General features: G+C 41.8%; 1 protein-coding gene across 1 annotated transcript in view; it reads left to right on the forward strand.

Annotated features, from left to right (window-relative positions):
- DCHS2 (dachsous cadherin-related 2) overlaps positions 1-13,726 on the forward strand; it is a gene marked incomplete at its 5' end in the record, with an annotated part of 66,385 nt that overhangs the window by 32,413 nt on the left and 20,246 nt on the right. Inside the window, 3 exons of the mRNA XM_068136752.1 lie at positions 7,320-7,454; positions 7,684-7,893; positions 9,099-9,956. Coding sequence (XP_067992853.1) covers positions 7,320-7,454; positions 7,684-7,893; positions 9,099-9,956 — 1,203 coding nt within the window. The remainder of the gene's footprint in view (positions 1-7,319; positions 7,455-7,683; positions 7,894-9,098; positions 9,957-13,726) is intronic.

Raw genomic sequence — 13,726 nt, forward strand, 5'->3', positions numbered from 1 at the left:
AGTGTGTACAGCTTTTGTCCTTTTCCCAAGGTAATGTTTGAATTTTTAGTTTCAAAACATGTCTACCGTTATTCAGGGCTTGGAGGCATTCTGGCCTGCACACTGGGGTAGCTTCAGCTCTAGCTGGTACCTTAAGAATAAAACATGTACTTGCGTGATACCAAGTTGCTCAGTGTACTGTAGCTTCCACGTGAAGATAGCATGCTCTGATTCAACTCAGTCAAAGTTAGATACTTGAACATTTTATTCCTCTCAGAGTATCTTGAATAGTTTGAATCAGTTAAAATAGGCAGGGTTCCTGGTTTTGCAGCAGAACTGGGTACATATGCACTGATCTTTTCTGACCAGAGAGGGGCACTGTCAACCAAGGTTTTCCATCTAGTTTTTGCATAAGTAAGAATGTTAACGCATTGCTTTTCAAAGAGGCAGAGTGGATGAGTAAGAAGGGGTGGTTCGTATGCTTTTTGAATCACAGGTAAGGACTAACCATGAGCGAGTCTTTGCTAAGCAACGAAAACTTCCCTACAGTTCTTCATCTGCCTGCTCTTCTGAAATACCTAAAATGCATATATTATAGGTAGTCTGTGTGCTGGAGAGAATCTTCTCTTAAGTAATGCTCCATGCACAGTCCATACAATTGGTGTAATGTGAAACAGTTACACAGAGTTTGTGGTCTGCAGTGAAGATAAAATCTGGAAAGAGAATTAAATGCCACAGTACTGCTGTAACTGGCCCAAAGGTTGTCTCAGCTCTGAATGACTTTCTTTTTACTGTGCATTAATTCTCTGCACATCTTTAGAATTATTTAAGGTTATGCTATCAAAAAAATAAAGCAATAGATCCTGCTAGCAAAATAATTTTCTGTATTCAGTAAGATTTGTCATCTTACTATGTTGGTTATAGAATAGGATAGAATTAACCAGGGTGGAAAAGACCTTTGAGATCAGCAAGTCCAACCTATCACCCAACAGGTGCTATGTAGAAGAAACATTTCCCCACAAGTATGTATTCAGATATTAGGGAAAGGGTAGATAGAAAGGGGCTACCTCTGTATGTAGCTCTTCCAACTATTTTCTTTATTTTGTAGATCATGCTATTAAAAAAATAAAAGGCAGTATTCAGAGTTAAAATTTTGCAACAGAGAAACAAAGTGGAAATTTGCTTGAATTTCTCTCCCTCATTTTGCCATCTTTTATTTATTTATTGCCTGTCTTGTGGGAAATACAGCAGAAGGGAAATTTTGGGAGCTGTTAGGAGAAGGGAGCAGGAGTGGCTTGGCAGAGTGAAGGGGAAGGGCATTCCAAGTGTACTGGGTGGCATGGTGTGCGCCTGCCTGTGCAGACACTTTGGGCTGGAGCACTGTTGTGGCTGATGTTTCTTTCCTGCTTTGTTATAAAGTACATTTTCCAGTAACCACTATCCTTCTGTTGGTTTTTTCCTAATGTTTTCCTGATTTACCCCTATGGCATGTGATTGTAACAGTATTGCTCCAATCAAATACTGAAGTGATGCTCGTAATTTAAGAAAAGAGTTGTATAAATATAATGCTACTTCTGCTTTGGGGACAATATTTTTGAATTGGATCACTTTTCTCATGATGTTCTTTATTTTTTTACATCAATTTTTTCTTTGCTTTGTTTTTATACACTCTTTAAATTGGCAGTTCACACCTCAGTAATACTTGCATAGTCTCAGTGGAGGACTTTCCTCCATCATGGATATAGTTTTATTTTGGGTTTTTTTGGTTGCTTCATATGTTCCCTGACTGACCACAGGAGGAAATAATTTTTTCTGACAATATCAGACATCATCAACCTTTTCTTTTTCTACTTCACTCACTGTGAAGAGAAGAGGGAAGAAAGCAGCAATCATGTTTTTGTTTCACCCAAGCATTAAGCTTTCTTCTAGTTCAAAAGGTCTTTTCTTTTTGGAAATCACTACTAAAATTTTTGCTTGTAATGTGGATATGCATGAAACACCTTGTTGGGCCTGCTCCCTCCTGCTCATTAGGACAGTTGCACTTGCTGCAACTTTATGTTCCGTTGCTTCCTTAAAGTCCTCTTACCTTGTGGGAGCTCTCCACCTGTCCCAAGGCTAACATCTAACAGTACAACAGAAGTAAATGCAAACATAAAGATGTGTATTAGATAGGTAAATGCTGGGCAAAATACATGGGAAAGAAAAGATACCCACAGCATATTTAAAATAGGTCAGGAGTTTGTCTTGAGACCTCTTTGCAGAAACTCTGTACTGAACTAGCATTTGTCAAGATCTGCTTTTAAGCTGCTGCACACCTCTCTGTTCAGTACTTATGTCTGGAGCTTCAGAAAAATCTCAGATTAACAGGGGCTGTTGACTTAGAGACAGGGTTTACTGACATTCACTAGACATTTTGTTGTGCTCATATTCATGGATTATCATGGTCAAAACAACACAAGCCTTATAAATTAGAGACTTGAGCCTAGATTTGGAGCAGCGTGGACTTTTGTTCCCATTTCTTCTTCAGTGATGTTGGCACTAGATGTATTCAATGTAATGTCACAGCTACTGCTTGTGGGAAGCTGTGGGAGCACAGGGGCTACCTGTGCATGGTTGAGGAGTGGGAAAAGGGGTTGAAGCTTTTCCTTGGCTGCAGCTGAGGCACCATGCATCTACCCTGCCATTTGACCTGAAGAGAAAGGAATCCTTGCCCCAGGGGCTTAGCTCCTCTTCCAGCTCATAATGCTCATTTCAGTTTATCATTTCAGCCCCTAAAATGTGACTAGCAGTATTGAATAATTAACTAACAGCTTGAATTAAGTGCAAACATGTCAACTGTTGTGATACATCATGTGAATGTGTGGAGTCATCATGCTCCTCTCTTAGGCAGATTGTGCATCTTTCTCTTACTGCTAGGTATATGCTCCTAGCAAATGAATATGAGAAAGGAGGCGGTAAGTATTTGGTAAATAAATGTAATTCAAGTATCAAATATCTGTGTCCTTTAAGAATTAAAAGTTTTAAGTTCAACAGTGTGTGAAGTTGGTTGACTGTTACTTTTTTGGATGCTGTTTGTAAATAATGTCTGTTGTGAAATCTGCCAGGCACTGGGTTGCAGCAGTTCAGTTGCAGAACCAACATCTAATAGTTAATATTAGCCCTGCAGCATCATGCATCTGTTTTTTCCATCTGTAGCATATTGGTGATTAAGGGTAAATAAATGCAGGCAGAGCTGTATCTTTTTTTAATGCAGTTGAAAGTTATCTAATGTGGGCATGTTGGTAACCTTAAACTTTCAATGCATTCTTTTTTATTGTCCTTCCTCCTCTGATTTTTTTTTTTTTCCTTTCTTCAGGAAAGCTAGAGGGATTTCTGGATTTTTTTAATATTTTTTTTTCTGCTGTATGCAGTATGAGTAGGTCCCTCCTTTGACTTAGTTTAGATGCAAATGCAGTGGCAGTAATAGTTCTCTAAAATTTCAGTAGCGTTGTCAGCTGTATAGCAAAACTATTCAAAGGCAAACAAAAGACATCGCAGATGGTAAAAACTCCATAAGCTCTGTTTTTCCTTACATTGGTGTTTCTCCATCAACTCCAGTGCAGATTGTCCTGCTTCAACTGCAGCACACGAGAACAGGCAGGCAGTGTTTGAACAGCAGTTTTCATATGACTAGGAGTGCTGTAGTTTTCCAGGTGCAGCGACTGTCCCTGTGCTACTAAAAGACTGATTGTTGGTTGGAAAAACACAGAATGATGGAATGAAACTTATTCTATTTCCAAATTTTTCTAACAACAGGACAAGGCCTTCAAGTATCATGTAGAATTAATCTGATTTCATTTAATAATGTAAGTATGATGGGCATAACATTATACTTTACTCAGGAGCATATGAAACTTGAAGAAATAAGAAACACATTATTTTATTACTATGATAGTTTCAACTCAGGCAACTTTGAAAGAGATTTCTAAAAGCTTGCACAATTTTAGCCTGTTTCCCAGAGAAAGACAGGAAGGCTAATATCCATGTACTACATACAAGTTTAATTAGGAACTGAAAGAAATTGGCATTCAGGAAAAGCTGTAGGTAAGGAAACTAACCTTCCCTTCTGCAAATCCTGTATGACTTCATAAAACCAGGCAATACCATTTCAGAGACTGGCTACAAATTGGAGCAGTCTAAAAGGCCTGATGCTTGCTGTGGGAATGTCCACCAAATTGGCTTTTCTGTTCAAGAAAACTGAGAGATGGCTATCTTGTGATCCATCATGAGACCTGCCTGCTCAGTATTATGAATATTTAGAACTGGTGGACATGCCAAGAACTGCACGTTATCTTTGAATGTTTATTCAGTGTCATACTGTGTAGACACTTGCATTAGCTTTCACTGAAGTTAACTGGAGAACCAGAGCTGTCACAGCAGCCTGATACTTTGCTTGTCATCCTGTTCAGAAATAAACTACCTGCTCAGGGAGAGCAGAAGACGAATGCATGGATTCCATGGTCTAAATTAATACTCTTTGGCACTATGATGATTTATCAGCTTGTTTGGAGACATGCCTTGAGTCCCTGGACATGTGGATGGGGTCACTTTGAATGGTTGGAAAACTTAGACACGAAGTAGCATCTGGAAAAGGATTTTAAAGATCCAAATTTGAAATTTGGATCTCTTGGATGAGGGGATTGAGTAGGTAAATTTGCAGATGACACCAACTTGAGAGCAGGTGTTGATCTGTTAGAGGGTGGAAGTGCTCTCCAGAGGGACCTTGACAGGCTGGACAGATGGGCAGAGTCCAACACGATGGCATTTAACAAGTCCAAGTGCCGGGTGCTGCACTTCTGTAGTGCCACATGTGTTTGTTGTGACTGGCTGGGGACAGAGTGGTTGGAGAGCAGCCAGGCAGAAAGGGACCTGGAGGTACTGGTTGACAGCTGGCTGAACGTGAGCCAACAGTGTTCCCAGGTGGCCAAGAAAGCCAATGGCATCCTGGCCTGTATCAGAAATAGTGTGGCCAGCAGGATCAGGGAAGTAATTTTACCCCTGTATTCAGCACTGGTTAGGCCATACCTTGAGTACTGTGTCCAGTTCTGGGCCCCTCAATTTAAGAAGGACATTGAGACACTTGAACGTGTCCCGAGAAGGGCAATAAGGATGGTGAGAGGCCTCGAGCATTTGCCCTACAAGGAGAAGATGAGAGAGCTGGGGTTGCTTAGCCTGAAGAAGAGGAGGCTCAGGGGAGACCTTATTGCTCTCTACAACTACCTGAAGGAAGGTTTTAGACAGGTGGGAGTAGGTCTCTTCTCCCAGTCAACCAGTTGCAGAACAAGAGGACACAGTCTCAAGCTGCACCAGGGGAGGTTTAGGCTTGAGGTGAGAAGAAAGTTCTTCATAGGAGTTATTTGCCGATGTTATGGAAGTCAAAGCCAGGGACGGGGAGGAAGAACTGCCCATTGTAAGTGCAGATCAGGTTCGTGATCATCTGAAGAACCTGAAAGTGTTCAAGTCCATGGGACCCGACGGGTTACACCCACGGGTACTGAGAGAACTGGCAGATGAGGTTGCTAAACCCCTCTCTATTATATTTCAAAAGTCCTGGCAGTCTGGTGAAGTCCCCACAGACTGGAAAAGGGGAAACATTGCCCCCATCTTCAAAAAGGGCAAGAAGGAGGAACCAGGGAACTACAGGCCAGTCAGTCTCACCTCTGTGCCTGGAAAGATCATGGAACAGATCCTCCTGGAGTCACTACTCGCTCAAAAGAATAGTGAAGAGGTGATTGGGAACAGTCAGCATGGCTTTGCCAAGGGCGAATCCTGCCTGACCAACCTGGTGGCCTTCTATGAGCAGGTGACAAAATTAATAGACGAGGGGCGAGCAACTGATGTCGTTTACCTGGACCTGAGCAAAGCCTTCGACACTGTCCCACACCACATCCTGGTCTCCAAACTGGTGACACATGGGTTTGATTGGTGGACCACTAGATGGATAAGGAACTGGCTTGATGGCCGCACCCAAAGAGTGGCTGTCAATGGCTCCATGTCCCAGTGGAGGCCAGTGACAAGTGGAGTCCCTCAGGGATCAGTCCTGGGACCTGTCTTATTCAACATCTTTGTGGGGGACATGGACAGTGGCATTGAGTGCACCCTCAGCAAGTTTGCTGATGACACCAAGCTGTGTGGTGCAGCAGACACGCTGGAGGGAAGGGAGGCCATCCAGAGGGACCTTGACAGGCTGGAGAGGTGGGCACAGGCCAACCTCATGAAGTTCAATAAGAGCAAGTGCAGGGTCCTGCATCTGGGTCGAGGCAATCCCAGGCACAAATACAGGCTGGGCAGTGACTGGCTGGAGGGTAGCCCTGAGGAGAGAGACTTGGGGGTGCTGGTGGACAAAAAGCTCAACATGAGCTCTCAGTGTGCACTTGCAGCCCGCAAAGCCAATCAGATCCTGGGCTGCATCAGGAGAAGTGTGGCTAGCAGGTCGAGGGAGGTGATCCTCCCCCTCTACTCAGCCCTGGTGAGACCCCACCTGGAGTACTGTGTCCAGTTCTGGAGCCCCTATTACAAGAGGGATGTGGAGGTGCTGGAACGTGTCCAGAGAAGGGCCACGAGGATGATCAGAGGGCTGGAGCACCTCTCCTATGAGGACAGACTGAAGGAGTTGGGGCTGTTCAGTCTGCAGAAGAGAAGGCTCCGAGGAGACCTAATTGTCGCCTTCCAGTATCTGAAGGGGGCCTACAGGAAGGCAGGGGAAGGACTTCTCAGGATATCAGGTAGTGATAGGACTAGGGGGAATGGAATGAAGCTGGAGGTGGGGAGATTCAGGCTAGATGTGAGGAGGAGGTTCTTCACCATGAGAGTGGTGAAACCCTGGAATGGGTTGTCCAGGGAGGTGGTCGAGGCCCCGTCCCTGGGGGTGTTTAAGAGCAGGCTGGATGAGGCTCTGTCCAGCCTGATCTAGTGTGGGGTGTCCCTGCCCATGGCAGGGGGGTTGGAACTAGATGATCCTTGTGGTCCCTTCCAACCCTGAATGAAACTATGAAACTATGAAACTATGGAGTGTGCTACCCAGGGAGGTGGTGGAGTCACCATCCCTGGAGGTGTTCAAAAAGGGACTGGGCATGTCACTTGAAGCCATAGTTTAGTTAGTCATGAGGTGTTGCATGATAGGTTGCACTTGATCTCTCAGGTCTTTTCCAACCTTATTGATTCTATGAAGAAGCAGTTACTGCATTAAAAATCATTTAATCCATAACCTGTTTCCCAGCAAGGGGGAGAAGAGAGACATATCTGACGTGAATGTAAGGAGAGTGGTTGTGTTTTACTAAGACTTCCATTCTGCTTTTAAGGACTGAATTCCTTGCTTCAGTATGAAATCTTACCCGGAACTGGTTTTGAGAAATTCAGGATCAACTCAAGCAGTGGAGAGCTTGTAACAGCTGTATCACTGGACAGGGAAACCCAGGAGGTCTTCAGTATTAAAGGTAACAGTGTGACTGTAAAACAGGAAGTGAGAATGAGTGTGATATTTCTATCAGTGTCATCTTTCTCTGTGCCATCTGAATTAGATGGGAGCAGTAAGACTTCCAGGTACAGAGGAGCATGTGCTTTTTGCATAGCACAAATAACTCTTTATTCTACTATTATTAGCGTACGTCTATTGCTGCACCCACAGCCATCATATAAAATTTGCTTTCTTTTTGTTAATCTTAGTTTTGGTTCGAGATAGTGGAGCCCTATCGCTGTCAAGCATGGTGACTGTTATCTGCACAGTGCTAGATGAAAATGATCACACTCCCACATTTCTCGTTCCTGACCCTGCGATCCAAATTCCAGAGAACCAACAGCCTTCCGTCATTTACATTACCCAGGCTGTAGATATGGATGCTGGCAATAACGGAGCTCTAAGATACAAAATAATTGGTAAGTTACACTCCATCATTTTTGTTAGTATAAATCAAGAAGCATATAAACAGCAGTACGCAAGTTTTAGACTGGTCTTGATTTTACCAGGCCTCTCTAGCTCCCATCTTATCCACATGCTTCTTTCATGTGGAAAAAAAAGATCTTTCACCCTTTTGTCAGTATTAATAAGCACTGTCCAGGCATACTTTCAGTCTGCTTTCTACATTTGAAATAGTACAGGAAAGAAAAACTAATAAATGCTGGAAGGAGGCATTAATCACAAAGGCATAATTTTGTCCTTTTTGTTATAGTTATGAAAGTTCTGAATATAAATATATCTCTGCAAATAACTGCAATATTTAATCTAATTTTATTTATTCTATCTTGAGAGCTTCTTTCATCCAGCAATTAGCAGTGTCATACTTGGGTTTTATACTGCTAAACTCTCTCAGTGTCCACTGTGCCAATGTAAGCACCACAGCTGTCTGAAACCTCCTTTAATGTCTTTGCACAAGTACAAGTTTGCTATGCTTACTATGATTTGTGGCTCTCACCAATAGACCAAATGTAGGCAGATAGCTACTGTCGTAACAGCCAACACTTCTTTTCTTGGAAGAAATGGTTAAGAATTCCTTTGTTTTCTTGGTTTTAATTTCACAGTGCTTTATGATGTTTAGTTATCCTTGGTCTTTCTACATGTTGTGATGTATGTATTCACTGTTACAAAAAACACTCACTTTTCTGTCGACTGCTTCGTATTTACCTCCCAACGCCCTCCAAATCAAGACCTTGCATAACTACTTACTTCCAAATGACAGGTTTGTACAAGAGAACAAGGAACAAGTAATTACAATTGTCAGCGATGCTTTTTAGGTTTCTGGAATTTGTAATAAGGGTTGGGAAGAGGTCACTTCATCCAGCAGTGTAGTTGCAGGAGATTTTATAAGGTGTGCTGCTTTGGGAGGAAAGACATGCATCTGGCAAAATAGCCACTCTGTAAATTGATATGACATTCTGTATTTACTGTCATTGCCACCCACTGATTTAAATGAAATGCAGATTTTAATTCATTTAAGAGGAATAAAACACGTGAAAGGCACATGAATGCACCAGCTGTGGGAGCAATTGGATCTTGTTATTGCAATTATAACGGTAATCACAAGGGATTCTTTTTAAAAAAACCCAGTTGTTTGTGGTAATTTTATTCTTTATCTATTTGAAAGGTGGAAATGATGGAGAATACTTTGCACTAAATAACACTTCAGGAACACTGATGGTCACTCGTAGCTTAGACAGAGAAGACATCAGCAACTTCACTCTCACAATTGAGTGCCGTGACCTAGGCAATCCTTCAAGAAGCTCCACTGCACAGCTCTGTCTTACTGTCTTGGATGAGAATGATCACAACCCATTGTTTGCAAAGACCCAGTATCAAATCTCTGTGAGAGAAGACCTAGAAGAAGGCTCAACCATCCTGGACCTCCTTGCTTCTGATGAAGATGAGGGCCTGAATGGTGAAGTTACGTACTCCCTCATTGACGACACCTTTGGAGTGTTTGCTATTGACACTGTAACAGGATCTATACTTACTACAAAGGCACTGGACCGAGAGACCAAATCCCAGTATACATTTAGGGCTGTGGCAAGTGACTGTAGCGCCGATTTGCCAAGAAGCACCACTGTCAGTGTTGTGGTACATGTTGATGACGTCAACGACAATGATCCAGTTTTTTTGCAGAATCCCGTCAGGGCCTTTGTACATGCTGAAACTTCTGTGAATGAGATAGTAGCCACTGTGAGAGCAGAGGATGTGGATCTTGGGTCAAATGGAGCTGTTGTTTATAGTTTAATGGCAGCAGATACTCTATTTCAGATCAATGTGAAGACAGGGGACATCACTCTTCAGATGCCTTTGACTTCCAAAGACTTCACTAATCAGCTGCTAGTGGTAGCTTCAGATCAAGGTATCTCACCTCGAATAGCCACAGCCGTTGTCATTATCTTGACAGAGGAACAAGAGGAGGAGATTTTATTCAGCCATAGCCTGTATGAAGCAAGTGTGCCTGAGAACAGTGCACCAGGTGGGCATCAAATCCTGGTTTGTGTTCTTGCATTTGCCAATATCCCCTCTTTTTGGAATGGTAATTGTAATGAATCTTGTAGGGAAACCTTTTATCCCCTCACAGAGCAGGGAAAAGCTAATTTGGATGTAGCAAACAGCAGCCTGCCTTTTGCCAGTGCACCAGCATGAAAAAGAAGCATGGTCCATAAGTTGGAGGCTTGTTTGGCTTTTCAGTTTGCCTGTATACAACGGTGACGCCCACGTTAATCAGCAAGCTCCCTTGTCAAAGGTGGTATGTTTCCATCAGTTAGCCTGGGAAGCCCTGAGCATCTGTGGATTCACTCTTTTAACAGAATGACTTTGAGTGGACAGCATTTACTTGTTTCACTTGTCAGTGCACACATGCTCAGATAAGCGCTGTGTACCAGATATAATGTGACATTTCTTGGTTTTTAAAAAACCCTTTGTGGGCTTTAAAGTGTCTCTGAAAACTACTAAAACCTTACTGAAGTTTTGGGCTTTCCAGAAGAATAGAGGGTAGGGTTGGGTGAAGGGGAGGTACTTGTGTGTCTTTGGGTGGAGCCTACACTATTGAGTAGCTACCTGCAGACAAAGTAGCAGCAGTCACAAAGTGCTTACAGACATGTTCAGAGATCTGACCTGCACTATATTCTTGATTCAAACACTGCCTCATGAGGTTCACTCTGAAAACAGTCATTTATCCTCTCTATAGATCAGATTTCCCTCAGTATTTGAAAATAGTCCTTTAAATCTTAAGTGTATTGTGCGACTAGCGAGTTCTTAGATATTGAGTAACAGCTATTATATTTGATTAGTAACTGGTGAAAAAGAAATGTGTTAATAATTCTGGAAGACTAATCAATACTCCTGGATAATTACAAAGTAAAGAATGAAGGGTGCAGATTGCTGTTGCAGTTATTACTGCTGTGGTTGCTCAGTCAAGTCCTTCCTCTGTTCCTATTTGGGATTAAAAGTCAAATTTTCAGTAGTGTATTTTAAGGTAAATGTAATACTGTGAATATTGCTGATGTTTCAGTTAACAGATTGAAACTAGGCCAGAAGGTGAATTTTTTTAAGCAACTTTTTTTTTTTAAACCATGGATGAACTATTTTGGTTTCACACTATTTTAAAAAAGTTGTGATGAGTGATCAAACCGCTGAGTTAAAATATCCTCCTAGCTGTCTCACTGTACATGGGGGGAAAAAAATGTGGGATTCTGGAACAAGTGGAAAGCTTCCAACAGGAAAGAGTGGAACATGCAGTAGCCTTGGTGGTTGTGGTGGGTTAACACCTTTTTCTGAAAACAAAAGAAGAAAGCAGGGTGGAGGGCTTGCGGGTACTTTACACTCCCTGAAGGGCGTCTCCCCCCTGGGAAAGCTGAGTCTGTTCCACTCCCCCCTCCCTGCCCAGCAAGGGTATAAAAAGCAGGACCTCATAGCTGTTGGATCTCCTTTTTGGCTCCTGCCTCTGCTGGATGAGAGCTACTGCAGCTGCTCTCCTGATCCTCAGCCACATGGCTGGACCTGATCCTTCTCCCTGCTGCCTCTGCGCCTCTTCAGAGACAGACTGGTTTTGTATTATTTTTTTTTCTATTCCCCTCCCATCCATTCTTGTTCCTTGCCCTTGTGAACCTTATTCCCTGTTATTGCTATGTATATATATATATACATATATATTTGAAGGAAAAAAAAAAATTATTTGCCTCTCTACTTCCAAGCTGACTCCAGATTGTTGATTAGTGGATTTGCTCCTTACCTTTTTTTTTCCCTCCTCTCCCTGTTTGGAGGGAGGAGGTGGGGGGGAAGTGGGGAAGAGATTCTCAGCTTTTTCCCCATTTGAGCTTTTAACTCTCAGTTAAGGCTCAAACCACTACCGTGGTTAAAACACTCTCCTGAAATATGAAGGGTCTCCTCAGGTAAAGGAGCCTTTAATTTCCCTTTCACTTCATACTGAGCACCCAGAGCACAGACCAGTTGGATTAGAAGTTTTCATTGTATTTTTTTTTAAACCAGTGCTTCATTTATTGCTTCTATTACAAACAACAACAAAAACCCCCAACCAAACAAAAAAAAGGCAAAACAAAAAAAATATCCAAAGCCTCAAACCTGCACACGTATGTCATGATATTTTAAAAAATACTCTTCATTCCATGTATTTGACAAAGATTTAAAAGTAGTTTTAGATACCCTAAAATTGATCTTTTCTGTGAATGTGAGTCGCAGATACCCCAAGGCCTGCAAGCTCTGTTTCACCAGAGTCGGCACTGACCAGTCATTAATTGCGTGTCACTTTGCACAGGAGGATCTGCCCTGGGGGAATTGCTTCTTCCTGAAGATAGTTGCAGAGCAATGTGTGTCATTTTCTGTCTTTTCAATGATCTACTTATAAAGAGTCAATCGTGCTGTATGGAGGCCTTCCATCTCAGGTGTCCAGAAAGTGGAGAGACCAGAGTGTTGCCAGAGACAAGCTCTGGGCTCTCGGTTTTGTCTCCCTCTTGCTGAACCAGGCTTGTATTTTGAGAATGTGTCCTGAGAACCTGTTTGTCAGGTCAAGGCCCTGGGATTGTTTTTTAAGGAGAGATGGGCTTGACCTCTATTAATCCTGCATTAAAATTTCTTTTTCGTTAAGAAAAAGTAATAAAAGAGAAGAAGATAGATTTTGTTATGTTTAAAGAAAGGAATCTATACGGCTTTGTGGCAATAGATAAACTGATTTGATCCTAAGTTTTCCTAAATGTAGATACATTCCTGGGTCAGGCTAGACAGTCTAGCCTGAAATTATGGAAATGCCCCAAAGAACTGTGGTAATAGAATGCCATAGTCGCATAGATAATATCAATAAAATTCTATTTATGTTGTTTTGGTTAAAAGACATTTTACAAAGTTTCAGGCTAAACAGGAGGGTTTAATCCCAAAAAGTTAGTTTGTATAATAAATAAAAGTCTGTTTGCTTAGAAGATCAAAATCTTCTAAGAATATGAGAGATTCAACTGAATACTGTTTTGGCTCTGTCTGTAGTATTGTCTCATGTATGTAAGCATAAGTCAATATCAAATACTTTACATATCAGAGGGGGAAAAAAGAATTACTATAATTATAAACCCCATAGAAGTTCGTTTACAGGAGATCTGTGATCCTGGGATCAGGGCATGGTACCAGTGTATGCCATCCAGTGGATATTTACATTACACACTGATTATTATAGAACTGTTAAGTGGCTTTTCCACCTAATTTTATTTTTTATCTAAATTAATAGGAAAACTCTTAAGTTTATTTTTAAAAGAATGAAAAATCAGAATAGTACATATGACAAAACCCAAAGCCAAGGGCCCTTAGTTTTAATTTAATCTTAACTCATTAGTTGGGTCAGTACCTCAGGAATTGGTCCTTGTGGTGAGATTTTCTTCAAGCATTTGACCTCCAAGTACAATGACATTCAGAAAACACCATTCTTTCTCTTTAATACTGAATATTTAATGTCTTTAAATATTTATAAATTGCATTTCAACAGTTACTTGAAAGCCAGTGAATGAATTATCAAATCACAGTAGTCTCCAGAGAGTAAGAAACCTTTATTATTCATCAAGTTTTCAGTTGAATGGTTGTTTGCATAGTACTTCCTTCATTGAATCATAATATCAGTCAGGGTTGGAAGGGACCACAAGGACCATCTAGTTCCAACCCCCCTGCCATGGGCAGGGACACCCCACACTAGATCAGGCTGGCCTTGGAGACCGATTCACCAGTAAAACTTGTTGACTGTTCTAT

The sequence above is a fragment of the Melanerpes formicivorus genome, unplaced genomic scaffold (assembly GCF_026170545.1).
Source record: "Melanerpes formicivorus ecotype bairdi unplaced genomic scaffold, bMelFor1.0.p_v2 SCAF_4, whole genome shotgun sequence".
NCBI classification, from domain to species: Eukaryota; Metazoa; Chordata; class Aves; order Piciformes; family Picidae; genus Melanerpes; species Melanerpes formicivorus.